Consider the following 27,537-nt stretch of genomic DNA (forward strand, 5'->3'; position numbering starts at 1 on the left):
TAGCCAGGTGAAAATGTCTTGTTGAATCTTGTTGACATATAACAGTAAAAGACTTAATGCTAAGGTCTGAATGGAACCCATTTAGGCTACCCATACATAGAGGCAGGAAGAAGTACTTTAAACCAGCCATTCTCTAGTGGTGTGTACGTAATTTGATTGTTTGATCCAGCCACTTTTTATTTTACCTACGTTTTGTCTTCTGCATTCTCCCTACCCTTGTCTCCTGTTCTTCCCTCAGACTCATCCCCCAGAAACAGTCCTACAGACCCAGCCCCAAACCCCATCTCTGCAATAATAATTAATAAAGGCTGGTTTAAAGTACTTCTTCCCGCCTCTATGTATTTATGCTCATGGGTAACCTAAATGGGTTCTATTCAGACCTTAACACAAGTTTTTTACTGTTATATGTCAACAAGACATTTTCACCTGGCTATACCCAATGTTTCGATCTGTTGTGGTATTTATGCAAATTAGCACATACATAATTAGATTATGCACCGTTTGCCCATGTTAACAAACAATTTCAAAAAACTTGTAATACATTTTTGGTTCGACTTGATGGACGTAATCAACTCAGTAATTTTCATAGTGATATCTAAAGGTTAAAATATTTCATGTGAGAAAAAGAATGAATATGAATAGGCTATATTTGGGTCTTTTCCGAGACTTTCCCCTAATGGGATTCTTCGAGGCTTTTTTTTCCTTACTCAGGACATATTGAGGATACAAAATCAGTTGAGTTTGCTTCGGTTGCAATTTGGCCTAGCTTTACCCCCATTTTGGCTTAAAATGACTGGACTATATGTTGTTCCAGACAGGCACTGTCACAGTTGGTGGAATCTGCCTTACATGTTTATGTCACAAAAAGTTTATTTCAGGAGATTTTGACAATGTTGCATGTACTAGTTCTGTCATAGAGCAAGATCATAAACCTCTAAATGCTGTGTATTTCATTTTGAGGTATCTGGTTTGGTGCTATGGTCAATGTCAACAAGTCCTCTGTAGCGGTTGCTGTTTTTGTTGTTGTTGCCATGACCAACAAAGCCAGACTGGAACATTGGAAGTGCACATGCCTTTGCAGATCCAAGGCCTTTTGAAATATTATTTGAAAGGTATCTGCATGTTCCAAATGCAAGCCAAGGTACAGTGCCTTCTTTAGGACTTAGTTTGCACCACAGAAACAGCTAGCACACCTCTGAATCAACAGTACAAATCAATATCGTCTGACGGCCGTGAAGTGCAGCCTCCTCATGGCTGCATGGAGACAGAAAGGACAAGTCCTGGTACCTTTACTTATAATTGTAAATAAGCAATTAAACGTAAGCAACATAACTTGTAATTTTACATGTTAGCAGAATCTGCTTTGTTAATGTTTGTTTATGTGCCAAAAGTGTGATTTAGAGACCTGTTTTGCTAGCAATGGGAGTGACTAGAAAGAAGGAAAAAGTTTAACCAACCGCACTCTGCTCACGGGAGCAAAAGAGCCACTGATGATGATTTTCACCTTTTTTGTGCATATATCATGGCTGCGTTGTGTAACAACCCCAAAGTTCTAACAAAGTTCAATGCATAATGAGCATGGATACTGCATTTGAGTATTCTTTAGTAGTAGGTATTTCTTTGTTCAGTATTTTTATTTGCACATTTCTACACACAACCCCTTAATGCCTGCACATTGATACCTGAAGTCTTGGTTAAAGTCAATATAACATAGTATTCAACTTGAGTTAGTAAAGTGACAGACATGTACTCAATAGCTTTCGACGTCACGTGATTACCATGCGTCATGACGTCACGCGGAAGTAATTCAACCAAGATGGCAGCGTCCTTGACACAGGCATGTTTTGGTTACAGTCGAGTGTCAAACATCCTCAACAGTTGCAAATGTACGGGCTGCACAACTGACAAGAGAAGGTTTTGAGAGCGGAGCATGGAGAGACGAGAGTTTGTCGCGTCTCTGGTGGTAAGTTGGCAATTTTATACAAAGTGTCATGCTTCATGTTAATATTTCTGACACTACCAATTCATCTGTTTGCAAAATATAGCTTAGTATCCGACCAGCCAGAAACAATGCTTGACCAAAAGGACCTGTGTAATGCTGTCCGGTTAATGTCCTAACGAACAATGGGTCTTACAGCTCGTGGACTAACGTTACAAAAGCTCGAGAAATACAAAATAATACATAAAGTCTGAGGTAGCTAACCGATTTATTATATATACTATCACAAAATAAAAAAATAAGCTAGACAAAACGTTTAACTGCAAATACTTTGCTGTAGGCGGAACCAGTTAAACCAGTATTTGTGTCACTGGTTTAACTAGATCCACAAATGTTGTGGATAAGGGCATCTCCCTGTGGACTGTCTCTGTGCACGAACCAGGGGTCGGTGCAACACTACCTTTTTACAAACGACAAATCAAAACTTAAAACTCCTTTAGGGCTGCAACTAATGATTATTTTCACAGTCGATTAATCTGTCGATTATTTTCTCGATTAATCGATTAGTTGTTTGATCTATAAAAATGTCAAAACATGGTGAAAAATGTGGATCAGTGTTTCCCAAAGCCTAAGATGACGTCCTCAAATGTCTTGTTTTGTCCTAAACTCAAAAGATATTCAGTTTACTGTCACAAAGGAGAGAAGAAACTAGAAGATATTCACATTTAACAAGCTGGAATCAGAGAAATCTTGTTTTTTTTAATAAAAAAATGACTTAATCGATTATCAAAATAGTTGGCGAGTAATTTAATAGTTGACAACTAATCGATTAATCGATTCATCGTTGCACCTCAAAACTCCTTTCAACAGTGTTTTGTTTCCTGGCAAAAGGGGAATAAGCAAAATTGAATTCCACTCACATATTTCTGAAAAAGTTAAAAAAGCAACATCTATGATTGCAATAATAAAAAACTTTTCAAAATGTATGCAAGGACATATTTTGTACCACTGTACAAATCCCTGGTAAGTTCCCATCTTGAATATGCTAGCTCAGTCTGGTGTCCATATACATTAAAATATGTAGAAAAAATGGAAAGGGTCCAGAGAAGAGCTACGAAATTAATTCCAGGAATGAAAAATATGTCTTATGAAGATAGATTGAGGAAATTAAGTTTACAGACTCTCATATTTAGGAGATACAGAGGTGATATGATTCAGGTGTATAAGCTTATACAGGGAATATATGATGTAACAGTTGAGCCTATCTTTCAGTTTTGGAGCATAGGTGTGAGACACGAGGGAATTCTTTAAAACTTTACCCTAGAACATGCCTGTCTGAAAAGAGAGAGAATTTTTTCACACTCCGTGCGGTAAAATCATGGAACGAGCTTCCAGAAGAATTTGTGCGTTCCCCTTCAGTTAATTCTTTTAAGAATAGGTTTGCCTGTCAAAAGGTGTAATGTATAATTAGAAAGCTTGTCAGTAATTTATGTAACTTATTTATGAATTGTTAGAACATTTCAATTATGAAATTAATGTTTTATGAAGAAAAACATAAAATATGAATATATATATATATATATATATATATATATATATATATATATATATATATATATATATATATATATATATATTTGTTTTGTGTTGCTAGAGTCTGGAATAGAGGATTTTATATCCTGTACCAGAATTGATTTCAATAAAATGTTATCAGTTTCGCAAAGAGACAAAGTAACAGAATAAGTGTGTCACCTACTTTCACTGTTCAAGTTATTGGGACAATGAGAACCTATTGTGTCCCTTCACTGACTTGACTATAATGAAAGAACAAAGGACTGTCCTCTGTGTACAATTTGTGTGTGTGGGTGTACGATATAAGAGTGTTGTTATAGTGTTGTACAGAGATATAAAGTAAATATAAGTACATACATTTACAAGTCCTGTACTTGGGTACAATTTTTTTTAGATCAATTTTTTATTAGCACCATTTATCATTCAGACATACAGTACAAATTCCACAATATGTGCCAGGTAGTATCAGATGGTGCACAGAACAGAGAAACATAAATTGAACAAGAATACGTGGGTACAATTTTGAAGTACATGAACTGAAGTTTATTGTATTTTATTTCATTCATTCATTCGTTTTTTACTGCGCTCAGAGACATTGGTAGGTTATCTGTATTGCAGAGTGCAGCCCTCATCTGTCATCATTACTTATCTATCTATCTATCTATCTATCTATCTATCTATCTATCTATCTTAGACATTAATTCCTAATCCAATAACGTAACACAATATAAGACAACTTTTGATACTTAAGTACATTTAACTGAAATTACTTGTATATTTTCATTGTGATGCTGTTACTGTACCTAAAACACCTCATTGTTTTGGTTGTATTACCTGCGTCTTTACTATTTTGGTTCATCCTGACCGCTATCATCAGCATTGCTTATAGCAGCAGCAGATACAAAGTCAGATGAGCCCACCGGACACTACCTGCCCAGCACCAAACAGCAGACAGACCATCTTAGCAACTAGCTGGTGAACACAGTGGAGCATTTAGAAGCTAAAGAGGCAGAGGGAATATTACATAACTGCTGGCTGTGTATATATGCAACGGATGACAAGTTTGCTATATCAACTTTGTAAGATAATAATATGTCAGTGTTGTGTTTACAGCTTGTTGCGTTACCCTCCAATTGACCCAAAAAAAATAAAATAAATGCAGGTTTAAGTTAAAGATCTGAATATTTCTTCCACCACTGGTGTTATAAAGTGTGCAATGCAGCATTATGTCTTACAAAGCGATTGTCTCTCCAGGCAGGGGGCAGTGCAGGGATGTGTGTGGATCTGACCCTCTTTCCCCTGGACACCATTAAGACAAGACTGCAGAGTCAGCAGGGCTTCTACAAGGCAGGGGGCTTCAGGGGCATCTATGCTGGAGTCCCGTCTGCTGCTGTCGGCTCCTTCCCAAATGGTATGACGCGCATTGTGATAGCTGGATATATGATATGAAGGTTCTTCTCATGTTGGATCATTCTGAGACCATACTTTGCACTGTGTTGATCATCTATCCACAAAGTAACTGACTCAGTTAGGTGTTTAGAGCCTCTTTTAGCTGTTACACATTCATTTGAGTTTTCTTGCCTGAAGTCACAGCACAGAGAAAATGAGTTAGAGTGCCACTTTTGCTGACCATACACACACACACACACACACACACACACACACACACACACACACACACACACACACACACACACATGCTCACACCGCAGTTTCTCCCCTGTCAGTGGTAGTGAGGGATATTAATTGCTGTATGCTGGTTGACTAATGGGCCTTAAATGGCTGTGGTTCTGCTTGGTTTCAGCCGCTGCTTTCTTTGTCACCTATGAATGCACAAAGTCCCTGCTCGGTGCTGGTGAAGTGCTAGCAGCACCACACGTGGCACCTGTCACTCACATGCTGGCCGCCTCCCTGGGAGAAATAGTAAGTCTTTCTGTCCCTCATTCTCCCTACTTTTGCCTCCTCTGATTTAGATTTTTTACTCCTCTTTCACTGTGCCAGTACACTTTCAAGTCATGTTTATTTGTGTAGGCCTAATTCATTTTTAGTCGTTCCATTCTTAGAGGGCCAGCAGCTTTATGTGCTTGTTGTTGTTCTTTCCTTGTTTCTCTCTCACCACTGTAAGTCCCAAATAAACACCACCAGCATGTCTGTTGACATCATTGCTTTCAAATTTCACAGACCACTATGCAAGGGGGCAGCGGGGGGTCGGGGCTGTAGGCCCCGGGGTCCAGCTGGGTAAGTTAAGGGGACTTTCTCAGGACTGTCCCAGCATTTTCCCCACTAGCTGTGTAAATAAGGTACCATGAGTGCCTATTTACTCATCCACTTTCCCAGACTCTGCCAATTTAGTCTGGGAAATTCAGGTTTGAAAACCAACCAGGAGCATCGCAATATCCTTAGTCCATCCTGTACCAATCACTCGCAGTGAACCACAGAATCTGAGCCATATGGGGGCCACATGTATTCACATTGGCATAAAGGGGGGTAGAGGAATGGTTGGTATGGAAAGAGAAATGCCCCCCTTCTATACCACTATGGCTTTCTTCAAAATACTAGGTTTTTAGTATTCATTGCTTTTGGATGGATGTAATTTAGCCAAGTTTTGCATGTTTATGAAATAGGATTATTCCACATGGGAGGGTGTTCACTATGCTGGAGTTTATCTATGTCTTGGTGTCTCATAGTGTTAAGAAGAGGACAGAGGTTACTCTTATAGTAGCACAAATTCAATAAGAGTGTTTTATATCCTCTGACTGTTACAATCAATGTAGCAGTTATTGCATATACTGTAGGAGTGTAGCTAATAGCGATGTGTGCCCGTTTCCTCTTTTTGTCTATGGCACAGTCCAGATGAGTGTGAAAGGTGAGCCTGAGGTTGCGGCTACCTTTAACCCCTTCCCCGCTGTTCTGGATTTAAGCACATCAAAGGCACAAATCCTCGAAGTGGAGCTGAGCAGCGCAGGGGCGGTATCCCACTGCATTCTGGGAACTGGATACGTCTTGTTCAAAGAGAGTAATCTTCAGGCTTAGCCATGAAAGGCCTACCCTAGCGCTGCCCTGCAAGGCCTAAACGCCCACACTATGATGCAATCGCTGCCATATGATTCTGTGCTAAAAGTTATTGAGCTGAGGTTCTTACATAAGCTTGACTGAATTTTGGCCAGGTGGGTGCTATGTTATGTCATGTGCTGAAACAATTAGTTGATTAATTGATTAGTCGATTGATAGAAAATGACTTGAATCAGCAGAATATTCTGGATTTCTATCTTTTATGTCATCGTAAAATGAATACCGTCTACCTTTGGACAGTACAGACAATTTGAAGAGGTCATCACGGCTTCTGGAAAATTGTGGGAGCCATTTTCACAACTGCTTTCTTACATGTAGTAGACTAAACGATTCTTGAAACTGAAATAATTGATAGTTACAGCCCTAGTTGTGTTTCCTTCTTTATCATTTACTTTGTAATCGTAAAGGTTGTGTTTTGTTATATTTCGGTGCAGTAAGTTCTCTTATTTGGCTATATAAAACCACCCTGGCACAAAGACACACACATGCAGAGTTCTCCTTACCTCAGTCCAAATTGGAATTACACAAACCTCACTGTCAACATTAATGCAAACTCAAAACAGATTTTCAATGGCATTATGTGTCATCTTCCACTCTGCACTATATGTTCTGTTCTGCCAGTATAAGACAGGGTCACTTGTTTTCATTGTGTTTCTCTGTCGCTCTTCCACCTGCTCGTCTCTCTCTTGCTGCGAGCAGCTGGGTGTGTGGGCAGCCTTTGACACACAGGAAGATGAAGAAGACGATGCAAGTTGTTATTTGGTCCTTATTTGACCCATTCTGTCCTTTCATCAGCCAATGATCCTTACCCCAGGACTCCATTTAGTTGCGTTTTACAAATTGTTTCCGCTCAGCAACATTTACAACTGACGCTTTATGGGACTCATTGCTTTGCTAATTCTATCCCCAAGCCTCCCTCTCTTCTATGATGCGCTCGACTTGGTACAAACTTACTAGATGTGGACATAAGTCAAAGTGTATTATTATCATACCAGAGGGAGTTGTAGCTCAGAATTCATGCTGCATTAAGTGTGAGATGGGAATTGAAAGAAAAGAGAACACTTGCACAAAAATAAATATTAGCAATTTGTATCTCTATAGTCGAGCCGTCGGTCTAACAGATGTTCATCCAAGGGGGAGGAGGAATGGTTAAGCATAAACACTAAGAATAAGCATCGTCACGGTAATCGCCATATCTGAAATACTTGTCAGAATTATAACGTAAAGCAGTCATCATTTTTACAATAAGTGTTAAGTCCAAGACCTAAATATGTTCCTCATTAGATTCAGTATCACAAGTGGTGGAAATATGTACTTTTAAATAGTAAAGATATAAAGCAGAAATGTACTACAGCTGTTTAATTGTGGTCTTCAAATGTCATAACTAATGCCCTTTCTATATGAACCTACTTAACGCCGGGCTTAACTTGTATGCAGAAGTAGGGCAGACAGAGACCGGGAGGACAGAGAGGAGGACAGTCATAAGTTGTAGAGAGAAAGAAGTAGAGAGGGTCAAGACAATGAGAGAAATCTCCCCCCCCCGCCAGAAGCGTCCTGGTGTTGTGTTGCTGTGTGAGTGTGGTGGGGGGACGTTCCCATAAAGAATGTGTAAGCTGATGGCGTCTGTCAGGCTCTAGCAGGCTGTTATCCAGCCATTAGATCAGATTTATCTTCATTCCCATTCGCTCGACGTCCGCCCTGAAAGCTCATTTGTCAAGGCCAGGCGGCAGGTTTCTCTCGCATCTATAAATCCCCCCCCCAACACCAACACCACACGTCTGAGGGAGGATGTACTGGAAAATACAGTGTGACATGACAAGATGGGGGGACAGCGAGAAGGAGGGAGCAGGAGGGAGGAGTTTTGGGGGTAGAAACTGGCAGCCACTTAACTTGGCACTGAGAAATAATCCATGCATCGCCTTCGAGCAGCGCCACGCTCTGTGATTTATTGGCTGTTGTTTCAAAGTTGGAGACACTCAGTGTCCTCATCTCTTCCCTTTTTCTGCATGACCTTTTTTTTCTTCCATCTCTTCCTTCCTTCCTTTGTCGACCCGTATTTCAGTCTTTCTTGGTACTATAATGGGTTTCTAAGACTGGGTGTGTGATTAAAATCCAGAAAAGTCATGGGAATTTGGTACTGGTACATGTGATGGTACATAGTGTTCTGTCTTTTAGGGGCAAAATATGTCAATTGTGTGGTCTAGACAGGCTGTACTTAATTGTAATTGATTTGACATTGAGGAGTGGGAAGGCACAATTCTTCCACTATAGATTGGTGTAACAGCAAATGTTAGCAGTGTTTTTAGAGCATGTTTACTTCCACGTATTGTATCATGATCGAAAGAGATGTGTTATGTAATGGTTAAGTTGTTTAGCACATTTATTAGCTGGAGTTATTTTGTTTATAAGTATGGGCATTGTTAAAAGTAATCTAAGCTAAAGTTGGGGACATTTTTCTCAGTCCTTACTTTATATGTTTGACTGCAGCATTTCCTCTTTGGCAAAGTTTTAGCGGTGAATGCCGTATATTTTAATGACAAATTAATCCAAATAACTGAGGCACTTAAGTTGTTGCAGTCTGTTTGTTTTTCTTACCTGTTGTCTCTTTATGGTGCCAAATGGTAATCCTGTTCCTGATTGACTGACTACTGTGACCAGATGGCCATGAGCGGTAAAAGAGGGATGTAGCAAAGGAGGGGAGGACGGAGGAATGTAATGACTCATTCTGCGAATTGATTCGCTGGCTATGCCCATAATGTGCTGTGAGTCTCTGCTAATTTCCCATTCCTTACTGCGGTTCGCCCATGATTGAGCGCCAGCTTCTTACCTTGTTGTTTGGCGGCCAGTGCTGGAAATTGAAAACATGCTCTGTCATTTGGATTAACAACAGGCCAAGGGGAACTGAAAGGCTCCAATCACAGGCAGACAGCCTCCTAATTAACACTGCTTGACGAATCCAACAGCTTGTAAATAAAGATGAATGGTAGCTGGAATTTTAAAGACTGCCAATGGGTTTAGAATAAGTTTACATGCCAGAGGTAAGACTTGAGAATGAAGGGCAAGCAAAGTAGGTGAAGAAACAGATGTCTGTTATCCTGACAGCCTTCCACCTACAGCCCTCCCCTAAGCGTGAGGTAACAAGCCTTACTTGTAATGAGGGACACCTACCTAAATCTTTATTTTGTTTGTTCTTTCTTTCAAAATGTGACAACATACTACATCTACATCTCCACAGAGGATATGGCTCTATTATCCTTTTAAGCCCCAGCTGTATTTTATCATGCCCTGATTCATCACCATTGTCCCCCCATTTTCTGCTGTTTTCAGAGAGCTGAAATGGCCTCAGAGGCCTGCACACTTATCTTCTATCCACTCAACATCATTCTCCCCACCCCTAGGTGCGCAAATTACTCCCAAATAAACAATGTCCCTAATTTATTTGGTATAATCTCTGGCTCATTCTGCCTTCCCCTCTGCAGTGACAGGAGAGGAAAGGCCGTCTCAACTCCAGGCCTCCCATCCAATTACTTCAGTAATTGCTTGTCATAGCCACTTTCTTTCTATTTAGCTGCCTTATACTGGTCCTTTGGAGAATTGGTTTGGTGAAAACATGATGTACAACGTATTATAAATGGTAACTTGACCAAAGGGAGGGCAAATGAGATCTCTGAGATGGATGCAGCCAGTTTAGTTATCACAGGGAGGTGATGCAGGTTAACGTTTAGCCACTTGGTGGTACTGTTGCACCATGGTTAGGTTGCAGCTAGACTATGGTCATACTCACCTGAAATAGCAATAAGAGTTGCCCTGAATTCACACTCATTTAAGTCTTTTGTTTTTGCTCTTATGTACAGAGAATGAGATTTATATGCTCATTGTGTATTGAAAAGAGGAAGAACTGGCATTTGCCTGCAGCAAAAGCCAGTTCTTGTGATACAGTGAAGGGCAAAACAAAGATGAGAAATGAACCAAATAATAACAAATAGTCAACAGGATATGTATAGATACAGAGCCAGAGCTGTGCATGTACAGTTGTGCATGTTGTGTCTGTAAAGTCTTCTTCAGCTCAGTCTGATTTCATTTGACTTCCAGGACTGCTGCCTTATCCCTTTTCCTTTTGTGCTCCACATATATTCACGTTCTTGCTCATAAGGTGTCCTTGGTGTCTGTCTGTCAGCCGAGTGGCTGACAGACAGACAGACGTGAGCCCTCTAACAGCTGTCGGGTTAGCCTTCTCCCCCTCGCAGAGCACTGCAATAGAGCCTTATCCCCTAGGGGCCATCACCTCTAAAAATTCTGATGGGGCCCAAAAGCTAAATCAGTATGGATAGCTGTATGGAGAAGAAGCAAAACAGGAAAGCTGTGCATTTTATCTTTATTGCAGTGCCTGCTTCACTCTTTCTCTTTGCTCCTCTCTCTACACCACGCTGCCGTGGCGAAGGTGGCACTGGCAGACTGGCATCTGTATGACCAAGGGGAGTCACAGCAAGGGGGCGGCTCACCAATCGCTCTGTAAGATTGCTTGCAGTTAGCCGGTATTTCCGCTCTGATGCAGGATAAATGGGAAATCAAGTCGCCAGGTGGGCAGCTGTGCCTGCCTGCCTGCGTGCCTGCCTTTAGGGCGGTGGGAGTTATGAAGCATAACTATTCATGTCTATCTTGACTATCTGTTGGTAGTCCATATTTTTGTTGACATATGGTGGATGGGGTTGGAACTTGTAGCCGGGAGTGTGGTTACTGAGGTGTGCATGTGTGTGTCTGGATCTCAGAGTGTGTTTGATGGAAGCAGTTCTTTGGACACAGTAAGCCTGATGACCTTTTTACCTGTTGCCAAGGTGTCATGTCTGCTGTGTGTACTGTTTTGTTAACTGGCCCAATTGGACTCTAACTAAAGCTCTCCTTAGCCTGCTAGGTCGATGTAATTGCTCTCTTCAGGCCGTGCCATATAATGGCCACCTGCCACGTAGAAAGAAATACAGGCTAGTATCATGTTAAGCACAATATGGATATAAAAGGCCCTTAAGAAGGGAATACAGTACTGTAGATTGAGATTCATGATCTATTCAGGCAACACCATTGGACAGTATCTGGTTATCCATGCTCTTTCCATCTTGTAGGTGGCATGTCTAATCCGGGTGCCCACAGAGGTGGTCAAACAGAGGACCCAGGCTTCACCCTCATCCACCACCTACCAAATGCTGCTGGCTACACTCAGAGAAGAGGTACACAGCAATCAAAGGCACTTTCTTGAAGGATAACTCTGGTTTATTACAACTTTTTTTACCCTGTGGTTTTGGCCACCATTCCTATCAGTAATAATAGAGGCTTTTAGACAATTTTAACAAGTGGTTGAAGCATAACGATACCTTAATCCTAGCCCAGCTCTCAACACATACTTTAATGAGTCAAATAATAATAGAATAAGAACTAAGTTACAATAAGGTGGAATTCAAATGTCTGTGTTTGTAATAAATGTGTGTTCTGTTCTGTTATCTCTGAGCAGGGTGTCCGGGGCTTGTACAGAGGATACAGGAGTACGGTTCTCAGAGAGGTAGGATACGTTTTCCTCTCTCACTTTCATGCTTTTATTTTAGTTGGTCTGTGTGCCAACCACCAGTAATAGTAATGACAACCAATAACACCGGTTCTAAAGCAGATCACACATCTGTCTGTGTATGTCTGTCTTTGGTAAAGTTTCAGGCAATTGCAAAGTACATCTTACAGATTCTATTGAAAGCTATTTCAAGGGTTTATACTAAAGACAATTACCAATCTCCTTGAAGGCTGTGTAGTGAATTCTTTTTGATAGGCTGAGTGAATATTGAGGCTTTCCACTCTTCTGACTGAAGACATTTTAATTTCTCTCGGGCTTTGTTGAGGTTGGAAATATTGATTTACAGTTTTTTTTCATCTCATTCAATTACTACTGGCAAGATGCTCTTCCTCCTATTAGAAGTACATCTGATTAATTAATGCAATTAGTTGCGTTATAAATTCAAAACAAAACACGGATAAATGAGCGTTAGGCTGCGCTCCCTGGATGGCCACTCACCTTTTTGTAATGAAAAAGCCTCTCTAGTTCTTTGATTCATGATCTTCTGTTTAATTGCACCTGCAGTGCATGATTAAACAAAATAACTGTAGCCAAAGCTGTATCTCAATTTTAGCTCCACCCCCTACCTGATAAGTTTCAATAGAACTGGAAGAAGAAAATGAGAAAGGGAGGCAGAGACGGAGAAAGAAGTATATGAAGGTGACACTTGTCTTTCCATCCTTTTTTTGGGGAGGGGGGTGAGGGTGTAATCTAGTCCCCTCCACTGTGCTAGCCTGTACTTATTTTCTGCCTCACTAAACTGATGTTATTCACGCAAATTCCATCTGGACAGCCGGGGAAAAAAAGGACAACAAGACACTGTGATTTCTCCGAGGGGCTCTGAATAAATGAATACATTTGGAGGCTGGCGCACGGCCTGTGTGCATACTAACACTGGCAGATGAAATGCAACGGTGGCGGCAGGGATTTGGGGCGCGGGAACGGCAAGGGATACTCCGCGGTGATTGGCTTTGACGTGTGTCAGGAAGGTAATTCATTTTCTCTCGGCCTCCTTCGCTATCCGCCTATCTCCCTCCTTTGGACAAGCGACCCTGTCAAGATAAGTTTGTTTATGTGGTATGGCGTGGCGCCTCCCCCCCTCGCTGGCACACTAATTGGGGTCCTCTCTGGGCTATATATTCATTTGGGTTCAGAAGGCATTTCTGATGGGCATGATATCAGATTACTGCAGGATGTGTGAGGATCGACCACGGTGGGTAGGCTGGCCTGGACTTGAAAGGTGGAGCGGAGGCGGGACTGATTTAGTGATCCAGTTCACATTGTAGCACCAACCCACATCCAGATCATCACATCTACCAGAACAAGTTTTAAACAGTTTTATAGTGGATTTTACACATCGCGCTCTAACAATTCCCTACGTTTTATTTAAACATCATGTCTGGACTTTTGACTAATAGACATTAGATTCCTTTTTCTTTTGCACCACATTAATCTTTACTGTGGTCTGCCCTCTCCTTAAAAGAGCATGTCAAATTGTCTGCTGTGTCTGCACCTTTTGGGTTCCAGCTGAATAGAGCATGAAATCAATGAGATTCAGATTGGGGTGAATACAATTGTTCTGTGAAAAATGACTATTCAACTCTGAAAAAACGCAGGCTTATTAATGAACATCAGCAAGACTTTGTTCTAGATTTTAAGTAAGAGTACACTTGCTTAAAGTCCCAGATATAAGCTGTTCATGTGGTCTGGGTGTTAATTTGTTTTCATTTTATGACAATACAATTTATTCAGACCCTACTTATAATTAATCATGTGGTGATGCATGTCATTTTGACAGGATCCCGCATTCCAAACTCTTAACAGGACACCCCAAGTTTCTCCTTTTGAATGATATCACCTTTCACCACTAGATGGCATGCTAAGATTATCACTGCCTTAGATGTTTGTGCCGGATTTTCTCTTATTTCACTCCAATCCCCTCTCCTTCTGTGCTTCTCCCCCTCTTTCTTCCTGTCTCTCTGCCCCCCCATCACACCAATCCAGCTTTATGACATTTATGAGCAGCAGTCACTGCACTGAAAATGATGGCTTTTTTTAATGGTGAGCCCTGTATTTTTCTGATCTAAAGTGCTGTGAGGTGATCTTGGATTTGATCTGAACTGCTCCAATTTGAGTTTGAGTAATGAGCCTGAAATGGGTTATTAGATAGTAATTTAGTAATGTGGTGGTGTGGGGGCTGTGGAGGGATAGGTGTAAGTAAAGCTGACAGTGTCTGACACAGTCGACTGAAGAGCCTGGAACATCGTCTGATTGACTATAGCATACGGCCACGCTACATATATTTCTCATACTTGTTCTCTTTCACCTACTCACTCTGAAAGCCACTTTATCTAAATCCATTTTCACTTATTTCAATGGGTAAGCACACAGACAAGGAAGGTAATTAAGGTAGCTGAATAAGACTGAACAGTCTACCGATGAAAAATGTGTTTCTGGTCTTCCCTTTACCGGTCTGCTATATATTTTTCCTTAGCCAGCATATGAATCAGTCTTAAAGTTTCTCCACCCTAACAGCTGGGACCTGGCAATCCGAGGTACAAGATCTGGCGGTAGGGCTTATGAAACACCTCTCCATCCAGGCTCCTCCCCACTACATCTCTGCTTCCTCTTCCTCCTTATCCCTCTCCTCTTCAATCCCTGGCTAATCCCTTCTCTGCTCCCTCCATCAGGGGGTTTGGCTGTAATGAAAGACTGAATTGGATTTTTACCAACGGGCCAAATTACATCCAACTTTGGGATTTCTGCAGTTATGTCCTGTTTTATACTAAAATGTAGTGATCTGTTTCAAGTTTGTCTAGGGCTAACTTTGAGCTACAGATGGGTGGTTGACAAATTTAAGTTTAAAGTGTTTTGGCGTTGGACCACCACAAGCCTCCAGACCAGCTTCAGTGTTCTTTGTCAGAATCTGGAACTCTAATTAATCTGTAGATTGCTTTCTCGATTGATTAATTCATCATTTGGTCTATAAAATGTCAAAAAATAAAATGTCCATCACAACTTTTGAAAGCCCAAGTTGACATTTACAAACTGTTTGTATTGCCAGACCAAGAGGCCAAACCCAAATATATTGTATTTAATATCATAGAAAACCAGCAAATATTCACTACTTAGTAGCTGTAACCATTGAATGTTTGGCATTTAGCATGCTAAAATCATCTTTGTGTCTGAATATACTCTCAGACCCCAGAGGGTTACAAAAATGACATTAAGGATTATCAAAGTAGATGCTGATTAATATTCTGTCAATAATTAGGGCTGCAACTAGCTATTATTTTTATTATCTGTTGACAGTCTGTCAAAATAGTCAACCACAATTCACTAAACCCAAGGTGATGTCTTTAAAATGCTTTGTTTTGTCAGATTAACAATCCAAAACCCAAAGATATTCAGTTCTCCATAATGTGAACACAAAGAAAACTAGTCTTCACATTTGTAAAGCTGGAAGCAATAAAATATTTGGCTATTAGCTATATTCTAGCTTGAAAAATAGCGAAATAGCTGCCTTTTAATTTCTGTTGAAACTAATCGTTTCAGCGAACACCCAGACTGATCTCATGAAGAACGAATTGGCGTATGTATGACATGCCATTTGTTTATATATTAAAGCTGCATACTCAATTTTAGCGTGTTTATCAACGCTGTTTGGCCTCCATTGACTTACATTACCTTGTGATTGCGCGTGAATTTACGCTGTAACAAGTAGTATGAAAGGGCGAAAATCTGCGTAGGGAGGTTGGTTGGATGGGTCAAACACAGGACTTTCACCCAGGAGAGGGGGATCTTGTCCCACGTGTCACATTTCCTTCGTGTCCCGTGTGTCACGTTTCCTAAACTCAACTGTCCCGTTCTTCTTTTCCTAAACCCCTGCTGTATACAGCATAGACATAACCGTGGATAGCTCAAAATGCGTACAGATAACACGCCACTTGGCTTAAGAAAGTGTGTATGTATGTTAGGGTTGTCGATATCATCATCCATCGTGATGGATGGCCGACATCACGATGGAGAGCCACCATCGTGATGCCACGCTCCCCACCCTGTCAGACACACACTAATCCTAGTTGCGGGCGCTGGATGGGAAATTGACAAGTGCGTCGGTCTTAAACTAGCAAAGACACTTGCGTCAGGCTTTGCGCTGTGCTGCGCAGGGTGCAAGATCTGCTCTACTCGCTCTACCTGCTAGTAACGTTGGACACAGCGGTCTCGAGCGAGCGAGAAAAAGCGTTAATGTGGAACGCTATCACACTTTCCTTTCTCCCCTCATTGGACAAAGTTTGTCGACACTACTGTGTCCGTGCATTAATAAGTAAGTCTGATGTCCTGTATGTACGGGATGATGTTATACAGGATTTATGAATGTACGTTAGCAACAGTAGGCTAATTCACGAGGGTGCTATTTTATGTGTGAGCTAATATTGCACATCTGTTCATGTTCGCTACAAGAGTTATGTTTCTGTTTATTGAATGCGTTATTCAGTGCATACATAACCGAGAATGTAGTTTAATCTCAGTAATGATGGTATATTAGGTTATTACTGTCGCTCTGTTGAAGGCAAACATCCCACTGTACTGTCGTTACGCGGATCACGGACATCTGATTGACTTTACTGCACCGTAGTTAGCTAAGTGAAAGTAGGTCAAGTTGTAAAAAAATGCCCCTACCAGCCGCTCGGGGTTCTAGTCAAACCTCCCCTTCAGTGTGTTTGATTTCCCTTGTTGTTTACCTCCTTGCTCAACTTCAGTCACGCTGGATTCAGCTTTTAAAAGGTGGAACTCTGTGTCAGTTTGCATGTTTGTGTGTATCACAATCACAAGCAATGAGAGCTCAGTTGTTGAAGTGTGTACATTGAGTTATGAGGAGTCCATACAGAGCAGTGAGGGGTTTTTGCTGCCTCTGCTGGGATGCTGAGGTTGAAACCGTATCAACAGACATGCAGCAGAGCCAAGCGGAGTTGACCCCCACATGGCCCTTTTTTGGAAAGGAGCCACTTCTCACTGTCTGTGATGCAGGTTCAAAAGGGAGAGGTGAAGGGAATCACTCTCATATCCTGTCTCTGTGCGCACTGATCCACAGAGGCTCATGTTTATACACCCTCATATGACTAAGACAGAGCAGAAAGAGAGACAGGGCAGGGGAAGCAAAAAGTGTTTATTTTCCTCTACATATGTAAAGGAAGGATTTGTGGTACCCGTGTGAAGGAGCGGAGGCTTCCTTCTGCTCTGTGTTTAGAGTTGGACCTCGCCAGAGCAGCTGCCATTAGTCTCTCGGAGCCAGACAGCAAACCAACTCTTCTAAATGGCTTCAACACCTTAAAAAAGTTAACAAGACTAGATTAATTGAAATGGAAAATGTCACAAGATCACAGTGGAAAAAAAGAGAAACCAAACCAAGGAAAATGTTAAACTGTCGGTTGAAAATGAAATATAATGCCTACCAGTAAGATGACTGTGTTCACTTATATTGTGCCGTTTCTTGTTTCATTTTGGGCTCTTTGTATGAGCCATTTTCAATTTTGTTGCTGTTATAGTACAGGATTTATTAGTCTCTGCAAGTCAGTAGAACAATTGCCAAAGAAAGGCTGTTTGGCTCTATTGGTTTCAAAGATGGAAGTGAGTGTTTTAAAGAATATGAGCTACTGGTGTTACCATATCTGTTTACATTGTGATCAATGAGTCGCTTAAGAGTCCTGAGAAAACCTGTTGACCTCTGTAGATCTGACCCATTGACATGGCTTGACCTATAGAAGGGTGTGTGACTGCTTCTGTGATAAGGAGAAACAATAGAATAGAGTGTCAGCCATCTAGGTGTTTTGAATTATTGTCTGTATCTGGAATTGAATTAGCAGAGTGCACATATATACATACATACTCCTTAAAACACTGGTGGAAATGTTTAATATTATTTTATAGGAATTCAAAGGCAACCAACAACACAGCTATAGAGAGGCCTCAACCTGACGTTTCTACATTATGAGTTTTAACAGTATTCGTTTCTTTGATGAATCACTATCTGTCTACCTGCCAAAATATCATTTTTGAACCCTCGTTTGAGTTGTTTGCAGGTCGAGCCGACCCTTGTTAGGAGAGTAATAGCCTTTATAAGCTACAGAGAACGATTCCTCTTCGTCACTGGATGATCTCTATCACTTTACCACAGACATCACAGCGGGGATTAATGGTTTACTCCCACCGTCACTCTGGATGACGGATGCATGGGCTTCTGTTCTTAGTGGCCAGGCTACACCTGTTGTTCACATTAGCGTAGTTGTGTGAATACAATTGTATCTTCACTTTCTTCTGTGAAAGTGCCTCATCGTACATCCATGCTGGCCCATGCACCTGTATTACATCCCCCTCATGCATCCAGTCCCCCTCGGGTGGACATTGGCACGGTGTTTTTTGCTGCAAATCTAACTAAACCTTAGGAACCTTCCTAAGATCAACATGTGGTCTTATTAATGTCTTCTACAGTCGGATGTATTTAAGGAGTTTGCTGCCATTCTGTCAGACCCCCACTTGTGCTTTCTGCTCAGTGCAGACTTGGCCGGAGGACAGTGCAGGGCTTTCTGCAGTTCCCTGTTGAGGATGATGCATTGGAAGTCTGTGCCACTAAGAGCCATGGATCACAGGCTTATGTTAAGTACATTTGTCCCCATCAAGCTCTTCAATCCACTCAAAATCCATCATTGTGGCTATAATTCGTGCATTTCTGCATTTCTATGTGGAGACATATTACCAATACCTATTGCCAGACAAGACATTTTTTCCAGGGAAAAAAGAGAGTTGTTTTTGACAGCTATAGTTGTTTTTATGCCTCTGCTGTATGTATGAGTACTGTGGATATGACCACAGTGGCCATGTTAGTCAATGTGTCTCCCCGGGTCTCGGGGCTATGTCTATCCCACAGCTTTACTTTCACATGTGTTTCCAATAACACACAGCCCCGACGGCCTGGCAAGGGACTCAGGGTGGGGGGTGGGAGGATATGTAATGGAGGGGGGTAGTAGGTCTGGAACCCAGGGAAAAGGGACAGCAGTGGTTTGGGTGTCATGTGGAAGGAAATATGTGATGCATTATTCCCCTGACAGCAATTCTTGCAATGTAGATTTTGTTTGAATTGAACACCTGTTCCACTTGAGTGTAGAAGCCATTAAAGTGACATAATAACCTAACTGCCTAAATACTGTAATCCCATCTCAGTCAACCTGCCTATTATAATGTCACTGTACGGAACCTTTACACGAGTTAAACCTTTAATCAGATCCACTCTAAATAACGGTAACGTCACTTTATCCTGACCGCAGAGAGTGAGAGTTAAGGGAGTGGAAGGAGGATGAATCCGTGTTGTGCAATAGCCAGACACGCGGAAGCACTCGGTAATTACAGCACCACTTTTGTAGAAGCAACGATGCACATCCTTCTCCCTCTCTTTTTCTCCCCCCCCTCCCTTCCAAAACGTGTGTGTGTGACATGGCCTGTGAATTCAATTGGCTTTTGGAATGTACAATGTGCATGTTTAAATTGCATTACAATTTGTAGGGCTGTTTTGTAGTTTGCAAGGTTTCCTGTTGCATAAGTGCCCTTTTTCCCAGACAGTCATATGAGGCTCTCCAGAAGCAGCACCTGCTCCCCCCACCCAGCCAGGCAAATGTCTACCCCCTTTTCCTCTGTCACAACCATCATCGTGCTAGCAGAAGTTCTTACAACCCAAAAGCATCTGGAACAGACCACCTGAATGTCAAGGGTCATGCTGTGATGTCACTGCTTAATGTCTAATGGAAAAAAAGAAATATAAAGTGTCACTCGCACCACGAGCGTTCACCTCACTCAACCCCAGCAGAGGTTAGGAGTTCAAACCAATTCATAATTCACACATTCACGGCAGTCCAAGCTGGAGCTGCTGTTAATGTGAGCCAAGGGGATTACATGGTTTAATATTTGTGCTTGATAAACCACAATAGTAATTCAAACCAATGTCAGATTAATAACAGAATTCAGATTTTTTTTGTACATGTTTGGTGCCAACATTGAGGAGGTCTTTACCAAACAAAGAAGCATTCTTCTTGTAAAAGGCAATTTTTAGTTAACTACTTCTCTCCAGCACATCTATACAAACTTATTACCCCGAGTGGCTGGGCTCGAGGAATGGTAACCATCAATCGTTCCACCGCTTTAGTCCAGACTGAAATATCTGAAATAACATTTGGATGGATTGGCATGAAATACGTACATGTATTCAGGGTCCCCAGAGGATGCATCCTACTGACTTTGGTGAGCCCCTGACTTTTCATCTAGTGTCACCCTGAGGTTAACCATTTTGGTTTTGAGATAAGTAACATGGCAAATATTGGATGGATTGCTAAGAAATATGGTTAAGATTTAAAGGTCCACAGGGGATGAATTTTACTTAACAGTAACCACTACAATCACTAAAGAAAAGAGTACCAGCCATAGAAACCCAAACAACATTAACATAAAGTCTAAGGTCCTTCACCAATAATAACAGTCCATGTGTCAACTAAAGATGATGTCAGAGTGACCAGTCACCAGAAAACCACAAACAAGAGGGCAGTGTTGGACTAAATAATGAAGTGTAAATTAATAAAATGACAATTGCGTCTGAACATCATGCTAGCTTTGCACCTCAATTATTTAATTTGAGGAGCCTAAATATTACATGTTGGTGCAAGGAATGTGTTTCTTCTTAACGAAAAAATAGATAATCTTGACTTGATGACAAGCAACCTGCAACCGATTGATAATGTCCATGCAAGGTTTTGTTTGAATAACTCCTCTATCTGTGTGTGCCTTTTCAAAGTGGCTGCGTCACTGCCAGTATACACTTCTCTCAGTATGGAGATTCTGTTATTTCCAGCTGTGCTTCTGCTGTTCTTATCTGATTCCTAACTGATAAGATGTGTTTCTGTTAGTGAGAAACATTTCAGTTGGCCGGCAGACAGCGATTGGTTGGCTGGAATGACTTTGGTCTGTGTTTTATTTCTGTGGGCACTGCTCCCAGAGAACTCTGTGTGTGCGTGTGTGTGTGCCATGCAGGAGATATCAAAGCAAGCAGCCTTATTCTGGCCCTTCCTGCCCTCTTTACTCTAGTTTGCGCTCTTTCCTTTGAAAGGAACTCTCACGTCATTAATGAGGCTATTTAACTTACGTCTTAAATGTTACCTGGAAAAAGTACCTGGACAAATAAATACAACGCTTTCTGCTTCTGGCCAGCTTTTGACTGCTTTTAACTATTGATAAAGTACATAGTATTTATTGCAAATGCTGCCCTGGCATGATGCAGGCAAATGTTTTGCCTGACAAAACAACCACAATTTTGCATGTGCAGTTAAAACACAAAAGAACTGAACTACAGTGACATTTTTGTGTGACTGGCTAGAGTCAGACCAGTTGGCTGACATTAGCAGATAACCTATGCCAACATGTTAGCAGCTATTTAAGCTCAACAAATGAGATTCCTTTACATTGTTGGCTGTATACAAACATGGGTTGGTTACACACTCACTCACTTAGTAGTCAAGTGCTCTCTTGTTTCTCTAATTACTGATTGTGTCTTAACAGTTTATCTTTGAAAAAGCTCTTTGTTTTGTCAGAATTCCTTTGTGCTGCTGTCCACAATGGAATCTGACAGAAATATGCAGCCTGTGGTAAAGTTAACTACACCATAATGGGTTGGTTCTGTTTATAAGAGCTGTGTGTTCCATTTGGGCTAAAGGCCCTGTCACACCAAGCCGACGGGCGAGGACTAGTGGCGTTGCCTAAAGTCGGCCCTTGTCGCCCTTGTCTTGTCCAAAAATTAGCACTGGAACACACCGCAGAGACTACAGCCGTTGGCCAAGTACCATGTACGTTCTGCGCCTGCGTGAGAGGAAATAACTCACCATACCAGCAGGCGGCGGTAATCTATTCGTCATTCAACAAGGGAAACCGGATAACGTTGCTATAATACCCACAACAAACAGCGTTTGCTCGAGCTCGGCAGAACCGAGCAGAGCCTACTGCCTAGAGCAGGGGTCACCAACACTGTGCCCGCAGGCACCAGGTAGCCCCCAAGGACCACATGAGTAGCCCTCAGGCCTGTTCTAAAAATGAAAATTGAATATTGATATTATCTGTTTCCCACCTTGTTAAGTCATTGTTGATAATTATTGATAATGAGAAATCATTAACGTGATCAGTGTCTTCACATAGATGACTATCATTAATCATTAATAATCATATATAACTAAAGGCAAACTGAGCAAATTTATTATTTCAGAAGAGTGTATCAAACTGGTAGCCCTTCGTATGACTCAGTACCCATGAAGTAGCTCTCAGTTTCAAAAAGGTTGGTGACCCCTGGCCTAGAGCCTCTGCTTCACTCCCTGCCGGGAAGACAGCAGACACCAGGAGATGGCTAACCAGACTGTCCCTCTGCCGGGCTGTCATCCTTTCTCTTGCCAAAGAAGTCTCCCTACAGTGGAAGCGGGGGGACCGAAGGGCCCGCTGCTGGCTCGTTAGCTTGCTAATTTCATCTACCCAACATGCCTTCATCATACACTGGTTACCGAAAATTAGCCAAACAAACATGTCACTCACCTGGCGATAGCAATGTGCTTTACTACGATGTGACAAAAGCGTGGAATTTAACATTAAGTTGTTACATTTAACTAATTTAGAGGCTGGCCGGTTGGGGGGCTAAATGTTTAGCAGTGCAGAGGGCACAGAGAGAGATGTCTATTACGGTCTTTTTCTATTAAATATCTCAGTATAGGATATTAGTTTATTAACGTTAGATTATTTTGTAATATGTAGGTATGTCGAGATCTTTTAAAGTGCCAATATTATTACTTTTCCCCTTTCCTTATCGTGTTATATATTTTTTTTGTGCACATAGGTTTACAAAGTGAAAAAGCCCAAAGAGACTTACCATCTCCAACAGAAAACACTGTTCACCAACTGCTCCAAACTGCTCTATTGTAGTCCAGCCTTTACTTCCGTGACAAATGTGCATTTGTAACACACGTTATAATGCTCGCCTAGCTGCTAGCATGGCACGCCCTCATACTCTGCTTCTGACTGGCTAGTAGTCCTTACCTAGCTACTGCACATGTGCGACTGCCAACAAAGATGGAACAGTAGTAGTAGCTAAAGCAGAGAGCTCAACACACAGGGTGAAAAGAGGAGCTGCAGCAATGTGTAGTACAACAAAAACATGGTGTTTTTTTTAATTAAACCATGTAAATCTATTCTGGTACAACCTCTAAATACAGTTATGAACCTGAAAATGAGCATAATATGAGCACTTTAAAAGACATGTTATTGTTGGAATAAATATGCCTACAAAAGTAGTTTTGTATGTATATCTTGTTGTACGTTTGCCATCTTATGGACATAATGTGCAAAAATAGTTATTCTAATCGTTCGAACCTCTGTGGTTTTTAGAAGAAACATTCAAACGTCATTTTTGACCAGTTTTGACAGCTCTTATATGTGTATTGGATTGATCAGATGAGATGAAAAATGAAAGGAGCCGACGGCCGACAGTCGCCAATGCCGATTCAACATGTTGAATTGGCCGAAAAAAGGCTGACGAAGGCCGACGCTTGGCGACAGTGCGGGAAACACCGCACAAACTGGGCCGACATTCAGTCGGCTTGGTATGTCAGGGCTTTAAGTTACTCCAGCAGCTAGTTTGTTTGCCGCTGGCTCTGTCAGTTTGAATTTTCAGGTAAGCATTGCTAGTGGCTCACTTAAGCATGACTGTGTATTCTTTTCGTCGACCAAGGCTTAATGTTGGTTCTCCAGTGTCTGTAGAACAGTGTTCTTGTTCCTCCCAGTTTGTCTTATAGGAAGAATAAAGGGCCAGTATTGCACACATTCAGAAGTCCGTCTGGTTTCCACACAAAAACACAATTCAGAGCTGTGTTTTCATTGTAATGTATTTTAACTTCATGCATTTATACTTTGTGTGTAAAGCACTTTGTAACTGTGTTTTAAAAAGTGCTATATTGGCTGAATTATTTTCTGTATATATTTTTCTTCAACATAGCACAGATACACATACCAAATCCTGAATACAGTATTAGATCATATTGAAGTACATTTCTCTTATTACTTGTTAATGATACCGAACATTCATGTCAGTGCAAGGATCATTTGGCGGTGAAAAAATAAGAAATATGCTGCTCAGTAGCCTCTACGCTTCTCAACCATCTGTGTAGCGAGGCCAACGCTAAACCTTCAACCTCTCCCATGCTTAGCACCAGCACTTTTTCTCTCAGTCCACTCTCCCACGTCTTACTCCTCGCCTCAGCCAGACCCTCAGGCAGCCATACATCTCTCTTCCTGTCAGCAGCTAATTGGTCGACCCTCAGGGCATCCTGTGTCACACCACACCACCATTCATTGGCTAATATGCACTCTGCCATTGATGTCATCTGTCAGTGGCTGTGACAGTCCTCTTTCATTGGGTCGATATATAACCAATAAATTATCTATTAAGCACAACATGTTTTCCACCATGTGCAAAGACACATGGTGAGGATGTTTTTTTTTTATTTTTTTTTTTTTTACAGAGTATAAAGTTCCAATAATCATGTTCAGCATTTTACATTTTACATTACATGAGAATGTTCCCACTTCACTACAGTGTTGCATTAGCAGCAGGCAATACTAAACATCCCTTCGTTAAAGTCTGTGGAGAAAAAGAAGCATCAGGTGTCTGTTGCTAAGGACGTTCCTGTTTTCCTCTTTCGTGCCTGTTCTGCTGTATCAGGCGTCCATTTTGGAACAAGCTGCACACAGGTGGGAGGAAGAAAAAAATCACCAGCACAACATAAATATTATTCAGAGTTTCTGGGAAGCATTTCTCTCATGTCGATGGAATTGCTCTCTTGAATTTTTGCCAGCTCACTGTCCCCCCCCCATCACCTCTCCTCCCTTTTTTCCTCTTCTCCCTCTCTCCCCCTCCACCTCAGAACAAGTCTTAATTTGTCGGGAATATTAATGCCCTGTGCCGACATTCGCCAGACTGTGGCGGCTTATGGAAGCGCGGGCCAGGTGTGATTTGATTTGCTCACGGGAGATGTGCCGCCACTCCAACCTCTCCCTAGTTTGGCTTGTTTAAACATACACACACACTCCACACACACACTCCGGGCTGCCCTTGGCATTAAAAACTGTCAGATGGAATTCTCCAGCAAGTGCACTCACTCTTGTTCTAGTTTTTACAGCACCGGCGGGCTGGAAAAGGTTGGGATGAGTGATTGCTAGTCGCTTAAGGCAGAACACTCCCCATAGTTGCACAGTATAGGCCTTAAAGGGACTTATGCTCATGCCACAGGATGCTCACAACTGCATAGCCAACACTCAAATTTGTGACAAATTTAAGCGCAAGGGGAGTTATGCTTTGTATGTGTTAGTGGTTTTGGTTTGGATAGGCATATGATTTGTTTGAAGTGTGCCTCGGGGAAGTGTAAAGGCAGGTGTGTGTGTGTTTGTGTGTGTGCTTGATCTGAGACAGCATATGGGGGTCTGTTTTCTGTAATAGGGAGAGCAGGCCTTTGCTAACCAGCACTATACAACCACCAAGAGAGAAGTAATCCAACTCTCTCTCTCTCTCTCTCTCTCTCTCTCTAACTCTCTAACTCTCTAACTCTCCCTCTTTTTCTCTGGCACTCTCAGTTTTCCCCCTCTGTCCCCTCCCTTTTCCCCCTCTCTCTCCCCTAGGCCTCTCTTATGAAGTGAGAGGCCAAACACAGGCCCGGAGTGCTGGATCAAGCTCCTTCTATCGATTGACTTTATTTATGTGTTTGATTATTTATTTAAAAGGCCCTGAACCCCTATGTCCCTGAGGTGTACTTGGGTGCCACACACACACACACACACACACACACACACACACACACACACACACACACACACACACACACACACTCTTACTAGATTGTACACAAAAACAAATTCCTCCTGTGCTCCTATGTTTAGCCAGGGTTTTTGCTGCGTCACTGCCAGGTGTAACGTGTTCCGTGTCACTGCAGTAACTAGGTGTGACATTAGCTCATATACGCACTCCCGACCTGTGTCCAGTGTTTAGAAACATAACATAGAGCTGCCCATAATAGGGAAATAATTAACAGCCCATACATATTGAATTTGTTACAGTTACAGTACAATGCTTACTCACTACAGCTGGATGAAAATGCGATATTATCATTTAACGATGTTCAATGGTGGGCACTGTCCAGTGTTGGGGTAGTTACTCAAAAAAAGTAATAGATTACACATTACTAGTTACTTAAAAAAAGTAATGCCTTACTTTGCTACATTAATTACTGCTGAAAGTAACTAGTTACACTACTAGTTACATTACTTTTGGAATACTCTGTAACAGAACCTGAAATGCACCATAAATTACTTGCCAAATAACATTATAAAGTTAAAACTCATGTATGCCCAGATCAACACAGACCCTTATTATAATGAGGACATACACAAGAGCTCTCTTTTGTGCTCTTTAATACCACAAAGCTGACAACAATGTTGTGAACATCAGCACAAAATTTGTCAAGAATTACTGGCGGCTGTCCACTCTTCATTATCTGTATTTTGCCCAGTATGTTTCAGAAAGCGATTCCACTGTCAAAACAGGCAACTTTTCCTCCACTATGTATGCTGCCACAAGCCCATTTATCACCTATCTCTATCGGCAACATGCTCTTTTCATCCGCGTCTCAGGGTCCGGGGGTCTTTAGCAACTAGCTTAGATTGGATGTTGTGTTCGCGGTGCTGGAGAGTTGGTCTGTGCACAATTTACACACACAAGTTCTCTTTCAAGCATTCGTTCGGTATCTCACATATGGGTACTCCTCCCCGCGTATCCCTCAGAAGCACTTTCTCACTACGCCAGCCATGATTGGCTGGCCACGTCTGACACGAGCCGCACAAGGGACGGTCCCCTATATAATCCACAGCCCGTGCGTCTTACCGTCATTCATCTACCTTTTTCTCGCTCAGAAGTGAACATCGTTGATACTGCCAGGGTCTGTGCTAACTGTCCATAGAGTCGAGCTCACAACTCGCTCGCTGGGCGCTGTTCCCTATTCGGCGGTACTCGACAGATAGGCTTGTCTCCAAACAACTGTCATAACCGGCCTGTCCCCAAACAGTGATTACCCTCAGCCGAGCTCGCTGAACTAGCTTCTACGCTATCAGCTAGTTTACCCAAACATTAGCCATAGCATATCCCTAGCTGCAAAGATAACATACCTAGCTGCAAAGCTACAGTATAGCTGAAAAGCTATACAGATAGCAACACGATATTGGCCAGTTTCCAAACTGC

General features: G+C 41.8%; 1 protein-coding gene across 2 annotated transcripts in view; it reads left to right on the forward strand.

Moving 5' to 3' along the window:
* Positions 1 to 1,773: 1,773 nt before the first annotated feature.
* slc25a26 (solute carrier family 25 member 26) overlaps positions 1,774 to 27,537 on the forward strand; it is a 58,609-nt gene continuing 32,845 nt past the window's right edge. The window contains exons 1-5 of one of the 2 annotated variants that reach the window (XM_036001867.1): positions 1,774 to 1,963; positions 4,766 to 4,922; positions 5,316 to 5,434; positions 11,701 to 11,805; positions 12,087 to 12,134. In XM_036001867.1, the coding sequence (XP_035857760.1) occupies positions 1,931 to 1,963; positions 4,766 to 4,922; positions 5,316 to 5,434; positions 11,701 to 11,805; positions 12,087 to 12,134 (462 nt within the window). In that variant the 5' untranslated portion in view covers positions 1,774 to 1,930. The remainder of the gene's footprint in view (positions 1,964 to 4,765; positions 4,923 to 5,315; positions 5,435 to 11,700; positions 11,806 to 12,086; positions 12,135 to 27,537) is intronic. The other variant, XM_031278038.2, reaches the window with a different exon arrangement.

This window comes from Sander lucioperca, chromosome 6 (genome assembly GCF_008315115.2).
Source record: "Sander lucioperca isolate FBNREF2018 chromosome 6, SLUC_FBN_1.2, whole genome shotgun sequence".
Classification (NCBI taxonomy): Eukaryota; Metazoa; Chordata; class Actinopteri; order Perciformes; family Percidae; genus Sander; species Sander lucioperca.